Raw genomic sequence first — 19,285 nt, 5'->3', positions numbered from 1 at the left:
TTCATTTAAAATTCCTTTTCTTCAGAGATTTAGCAATTTTAGGATAGTTCATTTCTTTCTGAAGTTCAAACAGTGAAATTCCAAATGTCAATACAAACTTTTGTAGTGCTAATGGATATCTGGTGGTCTTTTTTAGGAGACATTCCCTTACATCTTAATATAAGGGAAGCTTCAGACACAGGCCAGCCGATTGTATTTTCACAGCCTGAAAGTGATGAGGTAAGTGGTATTTTTAAACATGTATTTTAATTTCTTTTTACAGGTTATATGCTTTTTGATATATAGAAAGAATGTTGGGAAAATCAAGTTTATCTTTTTGCAATTTAAGTATTAAACAAAGAGTGGTTAACTTATCCAAAGCATTTTTAGGCACCAATTAATTAATTAGTTAGTTTGTTTTTATTGTTGACACTATTTCAAATGTCCCCTACTTTCCCTCTCTTTCCCCACCTTTACCCAGCCCCTGCCCACCCACCCTGCCCCTGGCCTTCACCACAGTATTATCTGTGTCCATGGGCTGTGGCTAATCTTTTCACATTCTTTTATCCAGTCGCTCCTCCCCTATGATATCCATCAGTTTGGATAGTAATTGTATATGGTAGGCATACCAGTGGTGGCTCTGAATTATCAAATGAACAAGTTCATCTACAAAGAATTGCCACTTAACCAGTTTTCTCATGAAGAACATGAACAACGCGAGTTTGTAGAGTTCTTATCTTGCTGGCTATCAGTTGGTACCTACCTGCTCAAACTTATTAGGAACCTTGGTTCTCTGTATCTGTGTTTGTTTCTGTTTTATTTTGGTGGCTCATTTGTTTTGACCTTTAGATTCTACATGTAAGTGATATCACATGGTATTTGTCTTTGTCTTATTTATTTCACTTAGCATAATACCCTCTAGGTCCATTCATGTTTTCGCAGTGGCAATTCTTTTTATGGCTGAATGATAATATTTCATTTTATATATATAAAGTCACATATATAATATATATAGTCGCATCTTCTTTAACCATTCATCTATCAGTGGCTACCTGGGTTACTTCCATATCTTGGCCATTGTAAATAATGTTGCAATGAACATAAGGGTACATATATCATTTCAAATTAGTGTTTTTGATTTCTTCAGGTAAATGCCCAGAAATGGAATTGCTGGTTTCTAATGGTAGTTATATTTTTAATTTTTTGAGAAATCTTTGTTCTCTTTTTCATAGTAGCTACACCAATTTATAATCTCATCAATAATGTATGGGGTTCCTTTTTCTCCATATCCTTTCCAACACTTGTTATTTGTTGTCTTTTGATAATAGCCATTCTGACAGGAAGTGTGAGGTTATATCTCAGTGTGGTTTTGATTTGTAGTTCCCTGATGTTAGTGATGTTGAGCATGTTTTCATATATCTGTTGTCCTTCTATGTGTCCTCTTTGGAGAAGTGTCTGTTCAGGTCTTCTGCCCTTTTTTAAATTGGATTGTTTATTTTTTTGATGTTGAGTTTTATGAATTCTTTATATATTTTGGGTATTAACCCCTTACCAGATATATCATTTGTAAATGTCTTCAAGTCAGTAGGTTTTCTTTTCATTTTGTTGATGGTTTCCTTTGCTATGCAAAAGCTCTTTAGCTTGATGTATCCTATTTGCTTATTTTTGCTTTTATTGCTCTTACCTGAGGAGATATATCCAAAAAAATATTGCTAAGGCCTATGTCGAAGTGTTTAGTGCCTGTGTTTTCTTCTAGGAGTTTTATAGTTTCAGGTCTTACATTTAAGTCTTTAATCCATTTTTGTATGTGGTGTAAGAAAGCGGTCTAGTTTCTTTCTTTCTTTCTTTCTTTCTTTTTTTTTTTTTGCATGTATCTGTCCAGTTTTCCCATTACCGTGTATTGAAGTGACTGTCTTTTCCCCATTGTGTTTTTTTTTTATTGTATATTTTCATTGTCATTTAGCCCCTTATAACGCCTTCTACCCCTGCAATCACCACACTGTTATCTATGTCCACAGGTCCTTTTACCTTTTTGCTTGATTGCTGTACCCCCTAAACTACCCCCCACCATTAGCTGTCATCTTGCTCACTGTCTATGAATTTGTCTATATCTTGTTGTTAGTTTGGCTTGTTCATTAGATTCCACTAATGAGTGAAATCATGTGGTGTTTGTCTTTCTCTGACTGGCTTATTTCAGTTAGCATAATGTTCTTTATGTCCATCCATGATGTTCTTGCCTCCTCTGTCATAGATTAATTAACGCTATAAGTGTGGGTTTATTATAGGTCTCTGTATTCTATTTCTGTGATCTATGTGTGTGCTTTTTGTGCCAGTACCACACTGTTTTGATTACTATAGCATTATAGCATAGTTTGAAATCAGGGAGTGTAATACCTCCAACTTTGTTCTTCTTCCTCAAGATTGCTTTGGCTATTTTGGGTCCTTTGTGGTTCTTTATAAAGTACAGCTTCTTTGTCCATTCAGCACTTCATTCTAGTTTGCTTCCACTAATCTTGTATAAACTGGAAAATAAGAGAGCCAAGACTGGTTAGAGTTGTGAATAAAGTAAAATTAAATTGAAAGTCAGGAGTCTAGGATAAGTAACATAGATTTATTTTGAGTTATCCCTTTCAGAGGCCCAGAGCTCCTTTCCCCTTCTTAAGCATCTTATGATTCACGTGATTGAGTTGCCGGGAATATGATCTCTGAGAAAATATAGTGTAGACCTTATCATTGTTTTTCTTTTCTCTTTCAGTGTTAAATTTCCTTTTCAGTCTTTACTTAGAAACCTTTCATATAAGCAGAAACCATAACCCTTTATTTCTTTCATGATTAAAGTCTGGCAATCCCACCTAGAACAGGTGTACTTTACGCAGTGAATGAAAAGTTGTATGAAAATTAGGAGTTTTTAAAAATTACACACTTTTAAATGCCTCCTGAGAACAGACTATTTAGAGCCATTCTCTGGTGATTGTGAGGAATAAGATTAATTACTTACTACTGTATTTCAATTGAGTTTAAATTTTTAAATATTTTTCCATGCATTTTTTTCTTTGAGATTTTCCAAAGGCAAGGAACATTTCAAGCAAGTCTAAAGGAATGTAATATAAGAGAGAATATATGGCAACTATCAAAAGATAATATGATTTTAAACTTTTAAACAGCAGTGTTTGTGGAGTTCTTTGTAGTTACATACTTCTAAATCTTCTTTGCATTAACATTAGCCCTGTTTTTTTAAGGTTTTATTTATTTTTAGAGAGAGAGGAAGGAAGGGAAAAAGAGAGGGAAAGAAACATCAGTTGGTTGCCTCTCACACAGCCCTAACTGGGGACCTGGCCTGCAACCCAGGCATGTGCCCTGACCAGGAATCCAACCAGTGACCTTTCAGTTCATAGGCTGGTGCTAAATCCACTGAGCCACACCAGCCAGGGCTAGACCTATTATTTTACTATTGTTGGGTGACATTTATGGGAATGTGAACAGCCTAACTTTTTGTAGTTAAAGCTAGATTTGACTTGGTAAAGTGTGCTATATGATATTCCTTGTTAAAGACTTTCAAATATAAGTGGAAACTTTTATCATCTCATAATTTCTAAAGTGTTACCTTATAGTCTTAATATGAAACAACTGTGTATGATAAATTAGAACTTCAAATCTTTAAAACAAAAGACAAAGGACCAAAGCTTTTTATAAAACTTCTTGTACTTTGGTTGTCATCCATTTGCTTGTTAATGATAGAGCAGACAAATAAGGTCCAGCTGTATTATCTCTGCCCCAGGATGGCCCAATAGACAATTTTGAATAGGTGTGAAGGGTTAATCTGTGTAGAGTTGAGTTTATGAAAAGAGAGTATTAATAGTTTGAGAAATCTAATCAATAAATCATATTTTTAAATATATGATGTGTTTGTGTGTGCTTTTTGCTAGTTATGGATTAAACAAAAGGGAGGGATTTAATTTACTTATTCCTCGATAGAGAAAAGTGCCCAAAAGAACATGTTAATGTGAGTCCTTCAATAAGATTATAAATTATTTTAAGACACAATAGTAATAATAATGGCCACTAATATTTATTATTTGCTTCTTCTGTACCAGTACTTTACATACTTTATTCTTACTTAATATTTCCACAAATACTTTGAGATAGATACTATTGTTATAACCATTTTACAGATGTGGAAACTGAGTCTAGAAGGGGTAAGTAATTGCCCAAATGTCTTAGAGCTAGTGAGAATATAGTAGAGCTAAGATTTTAAACCATGCTTGTCTGACTTAAAGGCCCCAACTCTTCACCAGTGAGCTTTTATATCATTACATGTCACAGGTTTCCCAAAACAGTGCACACACACACCACCCCACCCCACCCCACCCCCAGAAAAGTATTTTTTGAAATGATACTGCTTTGGCTGAAAAAATTCAATCTCAACAGTCTTATAGAAATTGAAACTGTTAAACTAAGCATTTCTAGTGGTGTCTCAGCAAATGACAATCTCACCATTACTTTGAGTATCGGATATTGAAAGTTTAAGCTTGGAAACAGTCCATTAAAAAGCAAAGGTTACATATAGCAAATGGGTTTATCCTGGAATCATTCAATATTTTGTGTCATTCGATAGTTATGTCTCTAATTTAACATAAGTATGAATAAAAGATTATAGAATGATGACCTTGTCTCAACTTGCCTAGGTGAACTTTAAATTTCATCAGAAAATATTAGGTTTAAATACCTAGAAAAGATACTAGGATATTAAAAAGATATTCTTAAAGATGCACAGCTGAAAATCAGCATGTTAGATTTAAGAGTAATATTTCTTTATAAGGTCCATGCTATTTCCATTTTTAAACAAAACCATTGTTTCTGTTAAATATTACAGAGACTAAAACCAATTTTAAACAAAGCATTATAATTATAATTACTTGTATCTTGATTTACTATTTCATATGTGATGTAATAGAAGGAGCTGGGCTTTGGAGTCGTGTGGATCCAGATTTGAATGTTTCCCAGACTACTGACTTTGTGACCTTGAGCAAACAACTTCCAGTTTCTTCATCCAGGTTGAGCCCATGATGCTTATTTTACACAAGTGGGATTACTTACATGAAGTACTTGGTATGGTAGGCACTCAGTAAAAAAAAAAAAAAAAAAGTCCTTATCCATGTTTTGAGAACTATCCTTTTTTTAAAAAGGATTCAAATGAAATTTTGACACATTTATGGTAAAATAAAGCATGATTCTTATGTTAGAATTCATGCATAGTTTTTTTAATCCTCAACCAAGGTTATATTTTCTTATTATTGATTTTTAGAGAAAGAGGAAGGGAGATGGGGAGAGAGAGAGAGAACCATCGATGTGAGAGAGAAACATTGATCAGCTGCCTCATACACAACTGGGGATCAAACCCACAACCTAGATATGTACCCTGACTGGGAATCGAACCTACAGCCTTTTGGTGTACAAGATGATGCTCCAACCACCTGAGCTACATGGCCAGGGGTCTAGCATAGTTTTGGTTTTCTTTCTTTCTTTGTTTTTTTTTAATGAAGGTGTGTAAGATACACTTAAAGCATTTTATGAAGTCAGGATGAACAGACTTCAAACAGATCTTACCATGCAGAGTAAGGAAGTGGGACAGCTCATCTCATACTAGCTATAAAGCTTTTGACAAGACGCTTCACCTTTCTGGGTTTTGGTTTCCTCATCTATAAATAGAGGATAATGACAGAATGTATCCCTTAGGGTAGCTGTAAGGATAAATGAAATAATACTAGGCAAATGTTAGGTACTTAAGCTTTAGTTATTATTATTAATAGCTGTTATAGTAGCATACACTCAAATCTAAGTATAGAAATGTATTGGTTTTAGAAAGTCTTACTATTGTATCTTAGTTACTTTTATAGATAAAATAGAAGAAATAAGTAGTATTTACATTGCAATTGTTTAAAACTCTTAAAATACAAATATCATGACCATTGTTCTAACTGGACTGTGGGTGCTGGGTTTGTTTGTGGCCCACTCGGTGGCCTGCGACGTGCTGTCAGTGTGACACTGCACTGGGGGTGCCAGAGATGAAGAATGTAACAACTCATCCCACGGTCCCCAAAACTCACCTGGTGGAGGAGGCACCAGGTCTTGGTGCTGGTATTAGATGTCATTCTCAGAGAGAATAAAGAAAATGCTTACCAAAGACAAACTGTAGGGTGGTACATAATAGTCTTCTTTAAAATGACTAACAGTTGTATGCCAAAGAAGTTTTGGCAGTACCTCACTCAAGATATTAATTTGTCAGAAGAAGAAGGGGTGATTTTTCTGCAGTTAGACTAGGTTGCTAGTTTGCTGACATGGGAATTAGACTTTGAAAAACAGTAATTGCTGGTACTAAGTACTTTTTTCAAAAACTCCAAATAATCTAAAATTCTTTTCCCCTGCCCCACCTGTGATGTACACAGCAGTATCTTCTCACTCCTGAATTTTTTCAACTCAATCAGCCTCTTTACTATTAAATTCAGTGGAGAGCTATGGCAAACAGTTCATAAGTAATGTGATGTGCACTGGGGAGCAGTACAGAACAAACTTATCTGTTCTTTTCCAGGCCAAAGCTTACCTGATGGTTGCTGCAGAAGTGGTAAGAAGGTTACCACCACCTCCACAGTGATCCACAAGTATCCTGGAAATTTACCTGCTGCACAACAATAGGAAGACCTTTGGAAATCAGCAGTGTGGTGGTAAAACCTACATAAATAGTAGCAATCATAGTTGTTTTGTTGTATTTCTAAGGAAGTATAATGTCTTATTTTCAGATTTGATTTGCTAAGCAATGACTCACAAATGAGTTTTTACATATGAATGCTAACTTCTGAATTTAGGAGTTTTTTGAAAACTGATGAGTACCATCCACACAGAACTGCATTTTATTTTATTGAACTACCTATCCCTTGAAGAATCATGAGTTTATATTACAAGCCCAACCTTCAGTTCACGAGAGAACTGTGCACTTTTTGCAGAACTACAGAGCTAGTCATTTAAAGGATTTACTAAATTTGTGTAAGGACCCAAGTGTGACACCCCTCAATCAGGCAGTTTGGTTGGGGTTTGAATCCTGCCTCTAATACCATCTTGAACACATTTCTTAATATAGATTAAACCTCTGCTTCTTCATCTGGACAAGACTCTACCCTAGACTTAACAAATCTGAATCTCCAGGGATGAGTTCTAGATATGTGTATTTTTAACAAGATCCCAATGATTTTGATGAATCTGAGGATGGCAGTAATAGTAATAAGAGCTAACATTAATCAAGTATTTTCTTGTGTCCTTATAGTTAATCTTCCATTTGTATGAGCGGGGTACTGTTGCTATCTTCATTTTACATATGAGGAAACTGAGTTATAGGCAAGTTAAGTGTCATACTGAGGGTTACTATTTTAGCAAGGATGGAGCTCGGCTTTAAACTTGGGCGGTTGGATACTGGATCCCTCCTTTTGCACAACATGGAGCTTTTGTTTATTTCAAAAGAGGGATATAGTATTCAGCATTATCTCAAACTCACTTGACCATGATACTCCCTAACTTCACCCCCATCTTTTAGGAGTTTATTTTTCAAAGAATATACTTTGAAAAACATGTATCTTATCTAGTTGAGGCTCAGAGAAAGGGGCTTCCCCAGGTCAGCTCAGCTGGCAAGATAGTGGTAAGACTGAAAGTACTAATAAGTCACTAGTTAACCCTCAGTTATATGTAAATGGTCTATGACCTTTGACAAATGCATTGACATCATTTGCTCTGTAGTTAAGCAGCCAGAAAATTAGGCAGTTACATGTCATTCTAAACATGTTTTCCCACACTTATGTTCATATGATTGTTTATAGTAGCTTTATTTGTAATAGTCAAACAACAGAGTTTTTCAGTGGATGAATTGTTAAACTGTGGTATATTCATACCATGAAATACTATTCAGCAGTAAAAAAGAACAAACTATGGACACATGTTACAACCTGGATAAATTCCAGAGAATTATACTGAATAAAAAAGCAAATCCCAAAAGGTTATGTATCATATGATTCCATTTATATAACATTCTTAAAATGACAAAATTATAGCAATAGAGAACAATTAGTGGTTTCCAGGAGTTACCGTAGGGGTTGGAGGGGTTGGGAATTGTATGTATCTATAAAAGGGCAACACAAGGGATCCTTGTGATGAGGGAAATGTCCTGTAATCATGACTGTATCAATGTCAATATCTTGGTTATAGTATTGTACTATAGTTTTGCTAGATGGTCCCATTTGAGGAAATTGGGTAAAGGGCACAATGGAATGACTCTGTATTGTTTTTTATAACTGCCTGTGAATCCAGCTATTTCAAAATAAAAATAAAAGTTTAATTTAAAAATAACATGTGCTGCTATGTCTGAGTTGAATATTCTGGAACACGTTATCCATGCTAATTAAAATCATGAATAGAAGTATTTTTGGACACACAATAATCATCATTCATCACTCCAAGGAGGAAGTAATCACTTTAAGTTGTAGGTATTTGTTTGTGTTTTTATTGTTTTGGGGAGGGAGGCTAATATAGAGCACTTCTTTAAAAAGCAAATATTTGAACCAAGCTTAACTTTACCTGGAAAAAGGATGATTTAAATAAACTTCAGGGGTCCTTTAAAGTTGTGAGCCATAATTTAATATATCTTACGGGGGATGAGAAGGATAGTCTTTACTCATAAATACATGACTTAGAGAAGATCCACATATATAATTACCTGTGCTCCTCTCCTTCTCCCTCATCACTAGTCTCTGCAGATGCTTCCAGGAAAGCCACTGAAAAAATTGAGGTTGGTGCATATAAGAGTTCAGAAGTGGAGGAAGGGTAAGTTGCTGTAAGAGCAAGAATGAAGCTTATTCTAAAACTTTGTCCATGGCAGCCTTTGCTAAGCTTCAGAGAGCTGACTTCAAAGACAGACTATTAAGCAAAGCTAATCTGCCTTTTGTTAGGGGTAATATTTATTTCTCATTCTTCACATTTCAATAGAGTACAGATAATTTCCACTTCCCTATCCAGGAGGGAAAGGCAAGCTCCCCAGCTCACTCCATTCCAGGAAAGAAGGAGTGGCTCATCATATGAGTAGATTTCTTCCTGTTTGCGCTTCTTTGATTTCAGCCAAATCCCAAGCTTTCTGAGGAAAGCTACAGGGAAGCCTGAAGTTGTCCGCCTCTGTCTCAGACTTGGGTGGGCAAGTTGTGCATCTAATTTAGGAGTAGGTTGTTTGGTACCCCATGTGGTCACATATCTTCTAATGCAGCTATTCATCAATAATAAAGCTATTTTTTACCTTTATCTGAATTCTATGTCTCACTTCTAAACAGGGGAAGAAACCCCTAACCACATTCCATGAAAACACAGACTATCTTTCTAGAATCTTATAAAGTTAAAACCAAAGAGTATATTAGAGTTCAGTATATTTGAAGTACCCCTAGTAAAAAGTTTACCAACAACCAGAAGATAATTTGGGGGGCTTTGGGGTGAGGTTATTATGAAGTGTACCACATACATACTAAAGCATAGAAGATAAATACACAGGTCAGTTAATTATGTACAAAGTGAACAGCCATGTAACTAACTACCAGCCAGGTTGAGACGCAGAACACTGCCAGCATCGTGGAAGCCCCTGTGTCTTCCTTCACAGTCACTCCTTCCCCTCGCCTTACAAAATTAACCACATAATGAGGCTTAAACACCTAAGCCTGTGCCCTTAGACATTACAGTTTTGCCAATTTTTACAAAATGTATATTAAGTGGAATTATATAGTTTTTTGCTCTATATTAGCTGTTTTTATTTGGCTCCATATTGATTGCCTTTGTTCTATGTTTCTGAGATCCATGTCTGTTGTTGCATGTAGCTGTGATTTGTTCCTGGTCTTGCCTGCGGAATGTTCCATTGTTTGCGTCCATAACTTATCCATTCCACTGTAGATGGATATTTGGATTGATTTTATTGTTTTGCTATTATAAATAATGCTGCTCTGAACATTCTTGTACACATTTTCTTCATGTTCATGTGCTTGAATTTCTGTTGAGTTATTTCTGGACATGAACTTACTGGGAGTTACTTAGTGATACCACATTGTGGTTTTAACTTGCATCTCCTGATTAAAATGAATTTGAGTACCTTTACTTATATTTATTGACTAATTAGATATCTGCTTTTGTGTAGAGCCAAGTCAAATCTCTTCCCCGTTTTTCTGTTGTGTTGTTAGAGAATATGTATATTTTTATATTCTTAATTTGAATCCTGTCAGTCCTATGTGTTGCAGACATCTTTTCACAATGTGGCTTGTTTTTCACTGTCTTAATAGTGTCTTTTGATAAACAAAGGATCTTAATTTTAATGTACTCAAATTTATCGTTTTTTACTTACGATCATTGGTTTTTGTGCAGAGTCCAAAGCATGAAGAGATTGTTCCATATTAACTTCTAGAAGTTATAGAATTGTTTTGCCTTCTACATTTAGTTCTACAGTCCATCTGGAATGTCCTTTGGTTGTTAGGCGAGGTGAGCTGTAAGTGTCTTTTTGGTCTTGTGGCTTTCTCCTTGTCTCAGTACTGCTGGGCCTGTTTCCTCCTCCACTGTTCTGCAGCACCACCTGTGCTGTAAATTAAATGTTTGTATTTCTGTGGGTGGTTTGGCTCAGTGGATTGAGCGTCGGCCTGCGAGCTAAGTGTCGCTGGTTCGATCTTCCAGTCAGGGCACATCAGAGAAGGAAAACTCTGACTCCAAAAAACCTCCGCTGCCTTGCGGCATACCTCTTCAGGGGAAAGGCTAAGGGAGTAAACCTCGACAGAAAATCTGGAGCCGGAGTCCCTAAGGCGGTTTGATGTTGTAGTCAACACCGGCAACTCCTGCGGCGCACCTGAAACCAAGCTGTATTGACTCCGTCTTTCCCTTGGACCCTTCAGCTGCGAAGAGAGGGGGGGTCTGCTGCACGGGCAACAGCAGACCCTCCATATCACCCTGCCCAGGCTCTGTAGCTTCAGCTTCACTGGAGAGGACACTCCAGCGTCATCGCAAGATGTCGATTCAACACGGGAGGAGACAGATACCGTGTCGCTCCCGAGTCGGACTGCACAGCCATTCTCGGCGGTGCAGATAGACTCTTAAGAAGCTACACCATCGTCTCTCGAGACGGACGGCTGCCGAAACGAAAAAATTTCTGTGGGTCCGTTTCCGAGCTTTCTATTCTGTTCCATTGGTTTACTTGTCTGTCTTTGCATCACCTTGTTATTCTTCAAGATGTTTTGGCAATTCTTGATCTTTTGCATTTCTATATAAATTTTAAGGTCAGCGTGTGAAGTTCAAAGACAACAACAACAACAAACCAGCAGAGTTTCAGTTTTGCTTGGATGGAGAAGACTGGAAAGAGAATTATGCCCACCCTTACAACAACAAAAGATGTTATAATCTATAAAAGAATAAATTTTCTTAAACTGGTCAGAGAACCTAAGTTATAATGCAGCCAAGCAGCCAGAACTATAAGGAAAAATAGATCCCTCCAAGGAGAGACAGGATGCAAGCATCTCCTCACCTTTGGCACAACACAGAGGAAATAGATGTCAGGCTCCTTACAAACAGGTAAGAAAACTTCAGTGAAAAAATGTTAACAAATTGCTGAAAGCTGAGTGTGGGATAACAGAATTTAGAACCACTGATGCTGCTAACAGAAGGGGAGTTTGCCCCCACTTGTCAGCCTTTCTTTATGGACCTCACTGGGTGCCTAAGAGAATAATTGAGCTTGGGGCAGGGAACTGGAAAAAGCCTTCCTTAGTGGTAGAGGCCTGGAGGAGGCGAGCAGCTGTCTCTGTGAGAAAAGCACAAAGCCCACCTGACCCTTCTTCCCTATGGGGAAGAGTCACTGGGGAATGGCAGCAAACCTTGGGGTCCTCAGATGAAGACCCATGACTGGGGAAGAGGAAATAGAAAAACCCTCTATTCTTGAGGGAGGAACAGGAAACCATCCTCACCTGAGGTCATTAAAAGATATCCTGTTCTGGGGTAGGTGAAGGGTGGGACCACTGAGAAAGCCCAGTGACCTTGGTGGGACACAGGGCTTACCTAAAGCTGAGGCTGGGCCAGGATGACAGAGAACTCCTGCCCCACAGCAAGCAAGCAAGCAAGCATGATGTGTCCAGCAACAGCAGTCTACTGCTGGAGGAGGGAGCAAAAATGTGAGTAGAGGAAGTCAAAAGGTAAGGGTGGAATGGGAACTGAGAAAAACATCCTTTGTCTACCCATCCTACTTAAGCACAAGGTAATACAAGAGGGATTTGAAGCCAATAATGCATGAAGGTAACCATAACAACAATAAAACCTAAGTAAGATAACTCCTAGCCAATTCAGTTCAAGCCTGCACATTAAGTTCTAGAAAAAGAAGAGGCATTCCCATATTTAGCCCTAAATGCTATTTATCTCAGTTTCTACTATCCTGCTCACAATAGCCAGTGTTTAGTTTAAAAATTATAGGACATAAAATGCAAGAAAAATCAACCTCTTATCAAGAGAAAAAGCAGTCAAGAAAACCAGAGATGACTCAGATGTTGGTACTGTCAAGTAAGGAATTTTAAAATGGCTATAATTTATATGTTAAAGGGTCTAATGGAGAAGGTGGACAACATGCTTCATCAGATGCGGAACTTCACAGAGAGACAGAAACGGTAAGAACAAGTAAAATAGAAATGCTAGAAATTTTAAAAAACGCAGTAATAGAGATGAAGAATACCTTTGGGCTCATCAGTAAACTTGACACAGATGAAGAATTGGGAGTTTCAGACTTCCGGGCAAGATGGAGGCATAGACAGAAACGCTGCGTCTCCCTCCACAACTAAGAAGGAATACACTACCTCAGAACTAGAAACAACCAGAAGTTCCAAAAAATCAAGCTGCATGGAAGTCCAACAAACAAATATAGAAAGAAGAAATACTCATCCAGACAGGTAGGAGGGGTGGAGCCAGGGCAGAGAGGACATGGTGTGGTAATGGCAGCAGTGGTGGCAGCAGCAGGTCAGCAGAAAGCACAGTTACACATTTGAAAAAGTCAGGAGGGACACCTGGTGGTGTATTCCCAACTCCTCATCAGACTACAGCTCACGGTCCCAGCACCAGGGAAAATCAAGCCTCATTGCTTCTGACTGTGCAAACCAGTGGGGGTTAGGGCGGAGGCAGAAACTGCCAGTTTCTCAGCAGAGTCTGCTTATTTAAAGGGCCCCCACAGTCCTAGAACATCCACAGACCCACCCACTCTGGGAATGAGGGCCAGGGCAACAGCTAGAGGGGCTCCAGTCCCATATGGAAGTGGGAGAAGTGCCTGGAAAAGGGACAAGTGCTGGGCAAGCAGCATTATTCCCTCTCAGACCACCCCCCTCACACATACTGTGCCGCAATGTGGTGAAACGGGTCACCCTCTACTGACGAATACCTAAGGCTCTGCCCCTTACAACGTAACAGGAACAACAGCCCTACCTAAGACACAGGCAAACAAACACAGGAGCCTGTCAAGATGAGGAGACAACTTCCTGCCAAGATGGAGGCCTAGGCTGACATACTCTGTCTCCCTCCACAACCAAGAAGGAATACAACTACCACAAAACCAGAAATAACCAGAAGTTCCAGAAAATAAAGCTACATGGAAGTCCAACATATGAATTTATAAATAAGTGATGCTCGTCCGGACGGGTAGGAGGAGCGAAGCTGGGGCAGAGAGGTCAAGCTGTGCTGGCGGTGGCAGCTGTGGCGACGGCAGTGGGATGGCGGTAGGCACAGACACCCATATTTAAGGGGAGGCGAGAAGAACCTAGGGAGCACCCCCGGCTGCGGACCAAACCCGTCAGCTCGCGATTCCAATGCCTCGGACTGTGAGGGCCAGAGGGCGTGGGGATGGAGGAGGAGGCTCCTGGTCTCAACTGAGAGTGAATGGCAGGAATCCATCTTGGGCCCCTGCCCCCACACAAAATGCCACAGTGTGGCGAGAAGGGTTGTGACTAGTGCATGGGGTTCCGCCCCCTATAGCATAGGAAGTGTGACAGCCCCGCCCAGAAAGCAAAGGTAAACACAAAACTGTCAGGATGGCACAGATCATGATAGAGTTCCCAATTACGCAGCTGACCAGACAGCAAATATCTAATCTAACGGCTCAGCAGATAGGAAATCTTTCTGAGGCACAGTTCAGAGCTTTGGTTATACAAATGCTTACAGACCTAACAGCAGATCTTAAACAAGATGGGGAAGGAATGAAAGCTAGTCCTGCTGAAATGAATGAAAGCACATACAAAACTAATGGTGAGGGAAAGAAAACCAGGGCTCAAATCAACAAATTGGAACATTGGGAAGTAACAAACAGTCAACCAGTGCAAAAAGAGGGAACGAAAAGTGAGGAAAATGAAGAGAGGCTCAGAAACCTATGGGACAGCTATAAGTGAGTCAATATCCGAATCATACGGTTGCCAGAAGGTGATGAAGAAGAATTAGAAATTGACAAATTTTATGTGAAAAAATAATGAAGCAGGACTTCCCTAATTTGGGGAAGAAAATAGACTTACAGGTCCAGGAAGCACAGAGTTACAAAAAAAACTGGACCCAGGGAGAACCACACCAAGACACATTATAATCAAAATGTCAAAAATTAAGGATGAAGAGAGAATCTTAAAAGCAGCAGGAGAGAAGAAAATTACACACAAAGGTGTTACAATAAGACCATCAGCTTATTTCTGAAAAGAAATTCTGCAGGCAAGAAGGGACTGGCAAGAAATATTCAAAGGAGTGAAAAACAAAAACCTACAACCATGATTACTCTATCTAGGGAAGTTGTCATTCAGAATAGAAGGGCAGAGAAAGTGTTCCCAGGACAAAGTAAAACTGAAGGAGTTCATCAGATCCAAACCACTGTTATATAAAATGTTAAAGGGACTTGTTTAGGAGAAAGAGGATCAAAACTATGAACATTAAAATGAAAACTGTATCACAACAACCAGCAACAGAAGCCAGGGAATCAAAACAAAGGCAAATTAAGTAGGCAACGAGAGTGGGAAAATAATTATAGGTATGAGGAACATTTTGTGGGGAGGTCAGCAGGGAGGGGGAAAGGGAAGGAGATGATGCAGGAATTAAGCGTAGTAGGAGGGAGTGGAGTAGACAGGAAGATGTTAAGAAGAACTACATGCACAACCAATGGGCATGGACTGAGGGGGTGGCCAGCTGGAGGGAAAGGGGTCACTGGGTGTAGGGGAACGAAGGGAAAAGAAATTGGGACAACTTTTAACAGCGTAATCAATAAAACATTTTTTAAAAAAGAATTGATTAGCTTGAAGACAGGTAAACAGGAGTTACCCAAACTGAAGCACAACAAAAATAAAGAGTTACACATACATACACACACACACACACAGGGGATAAATGGGCATCTAATAAGGAGAAGAGAGGACATGGGACAGACAAAATATTTAAAGAGGTAACTCCTAAGAAGTCTCTAAATAAAAGATATTAAACCAGGGAATTTACAAAGCTCAGAAAGCCCCAAGCAGGGTTTTAAAAACCTACGTATATCGTATTAAAACCAATAGAAAAACAAAAATATGAAAATCTTGAAGCCAGTAAGTGAAAAAAATTCATATTAAATACAGACAACAAAAATAAGAATGTGACTTAAATACAGACCTACTGTATGACTTATATACAGACCTGCTGTGTGTAAGTCATAAGATAATGCACATCTTTAAGATGATTAAATTAAAAAACAAAACTGTAGATCCCAGAGTTCTATACCAATGAAAATAACATTCAAAAAAGAAAAATTTTTTAGACCAAAGCTGAGAGAATTCATTAATATCAGACTATACTACAGTATGCTATAGGAAATTCTCAGGCAGAAGAAATACCAGATAGAAACTTTGATCTATACAAAAAATGAAGATCTCTGAAAAGAATTCAAATAAAGATAAATATCTTATTTTTGATCACTCTAAAAGACTATCGACTAAATACAAAGCAATGGTAATATATTGTGGATTTATAGTGTAATAAAAGTAAAATATATGACAACACAAAGGATGAGGGGGATATATTGGGAATAAGCTATTATATTATTCTTACACTATGCTAGAAATAGTGTAATATTATTTGAAAGAAGATTGTGATTAATTAAAGCCAAGCATTGTAAATTCAAAACAACTACTAATATTTTTTAAAATGAGTTTAATAATAAGCCAGTAGCAGAGATAAAATGGAATCATAAATACTTAGTCCAAAGCAAGCAGAAATAGAAGTATAAAGGGAACAAAGAACAGATAAAACAAATAGAAAACAGCTAGCAAGATGGCAGACTTTTTTATTCAAACATTGATAATTACAATGAATGTAAATGTCCAAACATACTAATTAAAGTCAGATTGTCAGAATGGATAAAAGAGTAAGACCCAAATATATACTGTCTAAAAATTCCATTTTAAATATAAAGATAAATAAGTAAAAAGTAATATATAGAAAAGATACAATGTGAAGATTAATCAAAAGAAAGGTAGAGTGGCTAGAGTATTAGGCACAGTAGACTTCAGAACAAGGAACTCTTAACTACCAAAGCTCACTCAAGAAAAAATAGGTAACCTGAATAGTCATAAATCACTTAAATGTAATTTGTAGTTAAGAATCAACAAAATAAACTCCAGCCCCAGATGCAATTATAGCGAAATCTACCAGTATTTAGGGAAGAAACAATGACAGTTCTGCACAAACTTTTCCAAAAAATTGAAGAGGAGGGAGCACTTACCAACTCTTTTTCTGAAGCCAGAATTACCCTAATACTCAAATCCAACAAAGATAGTATGAGAAGACTATAACCATTATTACTTATCAGCCTAGATACAGAAATCCCCAGCATTTCTTATTTAATGGAATTATGTTGAGAATGCAAATTGGTTCAAAAATTGAAAATCAATGTAAACAGTGATTAAACAAGAAACAGATGGAAGAAGTACAGACTAAGGAAGAAAGACCATATATTTATCTTAATAGATGCAGAAAAAGAATATGACAAAATTTAGCATTTATGATAAAAAGTCTTCAGCAAACTAAGAATAAAACACAAATTTTTCAACCGATAAAAAAGCATTTGCAAAAAGTCTACACCTAAGATCATAACTAATGGTGAAAGACTGATTGCTTTCCTCCTAAGATTTAGGAGCAAGGCAAGGTTATCCACACACCACTTATATTCAGTATCATAGTGGAGGTCTTAGTGCAATTAAAAAAAAGAAAAGCATACAGATTGGAAAGAAAGAAAGAAAACTGTCTCTACTCACAGGCAACATGATTGTTTATGGAGAAAATCCACCAAAATATTTTTAAAGTACATTTTATTGATGATGCTATTACAGTTGTCCCAATTTCTTTTCCCTTTGCTCCTCTCCGCCCAGTAACCCCCTTCCCTCCAGCAATCCCACTCCCCCTTAGTTCATGTCCATGGGTCATACATATGTTCTTTGGCTTCACCCTTTCCTATATTATTATTAACTCCTCCTTGTCCATTTTGTATCAACCAATTATGCTTCTTAATTCCTGCATCATTTCCCCATTTCTCCCCATTCCCACTCCCAACTGATAATCCTCCAAATGATCCCCATACCTATGATTCTGTTCCTATTCTGGTTTGCTTAGTCTTGTTTTGTTTTGTTTTTTGTTTTGTTTTTAGAGTCAATTGTTGTTAGTTGTGAATTTATTGCCATTTTAATGTTCATAGTATTGATCTTCTTTTTCTTAAGTAAGTGTCTTTAACAATTCATAAATAATGGCTTGGTGATGATGAGCTTCTTTAGCTTCACCTTGTCTAGGAAGCACTTTACCTGCCCTTCCATTCTAAATGATATCTTTGCTTTCTAGAGTAATCTTGGTTGTAGGTCCTTGCTTTTCATCACTTTGGATACTTCTTGCCAATCCCTTCTAGCCTGCAAAGTTTCTTCTGAGAAATTAGCTGATGGTCTTATGGGAACTTCTTTGTAGGTAGCTCTGCTTTTCTCTTTCTGCTTTTAAGATTCTCTCTTTATCTTTAACCTTTGGTATTCTACTTATGATGTGCCTTGTTGTGGTCCTCTTTGGGTCCATCTTGTTTGGGACTCTGCTTCTTGGACTTGCATGTCTGTTTCATTCACCAAATTTGGGAAGTTTTCTTTCATTATTTTTTCAAATAACTTTCCAATGTCTTGCTCTTCCTCTTCTCCTTCCAGCATCTTTATGATTTGAATGTTTGTATATTTGAAGTTGTCCCAGAGGCTCCTTAGCCTAGCCTTGATTTTTTTTGGATTCTTTTTTCTTTTTGCGGTTTAGATTGAATGTGTTTTTCTTCCTTATGTTCTAAATCATTGATGTGATTCTCAGCTTCATCCACTCCACTGTTGATTCCCTATAAATTTTTCTTTATTTCACTTAGTGTAACCTTCATTTCTGCCTGGGTCTTATTATGCTGTTGAAGTACCCAGTGAGTTCCTTGAGCATCTGAATAGCCAGTGTTTTGAACTCTGCATCTCATAGGTTGCTTACCTCCATTTCGTTTTGTTCTTTTTCTGGAGTTTTGTTCTATTCTTTTATTTGGGCCATATTTCTGTGTCTCCTCATTTTGGCAGCCTCCCTATGTTTTTTTCTGTGTATTTGGTAGAGCTGCTGTCTTAGTAGCATGGCCTATTATAGAAAAGTGCCCCCAGTAAGTTGTATGGGATGGAGTCTTAGGTAATTGCCAGTGTGGGGAACCCCACTTCACTGCTTTTTGGCTTTTTATGGGGGAGGGTTCAGAGAGGGGACAGTGCTGCTGCCTGGCCTCTGGAGTTTTGTCTGGGAGAAAGCTGTCTCCCAACATTCATCCTGATGCCAGTCACTTCAATTTCTCCCCACATGCCACTGGTGCCTTTCCAGCTATTCCCCTGATGCTGAAGCCCAGAGGGGATAAGTCTGCGTAAGTCCTAATTCCATTGCAGACATTAGCAGATTCCTGAGAAGGCCACAGTTTATTCTGCTGCCCCAACACTGTTTTTTACAGCTAGAAGTTATGGGGACTTATCTTCCTGGTGCTGGAACCCTGGGCTGGGTGATGTGGTGTGGGGCTGGGATCCCTCACTCCTCAGGATTCCCTCCTGATTTTTATCCACCACCTGTGGGTGTCTACCCATTCCATGTCTCCACCCATCCTACCCCTCTGGATGAATGTGGTTTCTTGGTTGTCAGACTTCCATACAGCTCAATTTTCTGATGATTCTGGATGATATTTGTTTTGTTAGTC

General features: G+C 38.0%; 1 protein-coding gene across 1 annotated transcript in view; it reads left to right on the top strand.

Moving 5' to 3' along the window:
- Nucleotides 1–8,370, top strand: part of NUBPL (NUBP iron-sulfur cluster assembly factor, mitochondrial) — a 222,913-nt gene extending 214,543 nt beyond the window's left edge. Inside the window, exons 10-11 of the mRNA XM_090271859.1 lie at nt 137–219; nt 6,569–8,370. Coding sequence (XP_090127985.1) covers nt 137–219; nt 6,569–6,631 — 146 coding nt within the window. The 3' untranslated portion in view covers nt 6,632–8,370. The remainder of the gene's footprint in view (nt 1–136; nt 220–6,568) is intronic.
- Nucleotides 8,371–19,285: the final 10,915 nt, after the last annotated feature.

Source organism: Furipterus horrens, unplaced genomic scaffold, assembly GCF_987537825.1.
Source record: "Furipterus horrens unplaced genomic scaffold, mFurHor1.1.pri manual_scaffold_3, whole genome shotgun sequence".
NCBI classification, from domain to species: domain Eukaryota; kingdom Metazoa; phylum Chordata; class Mammalia; order Chiroptera; family Furipteridae; genus Furipterus; species Furipterus horrens.
Note: the sequence above shows the minus strand (reverse complement) of the source record. Positions and strands in the feature narration are given on the sequence as shown.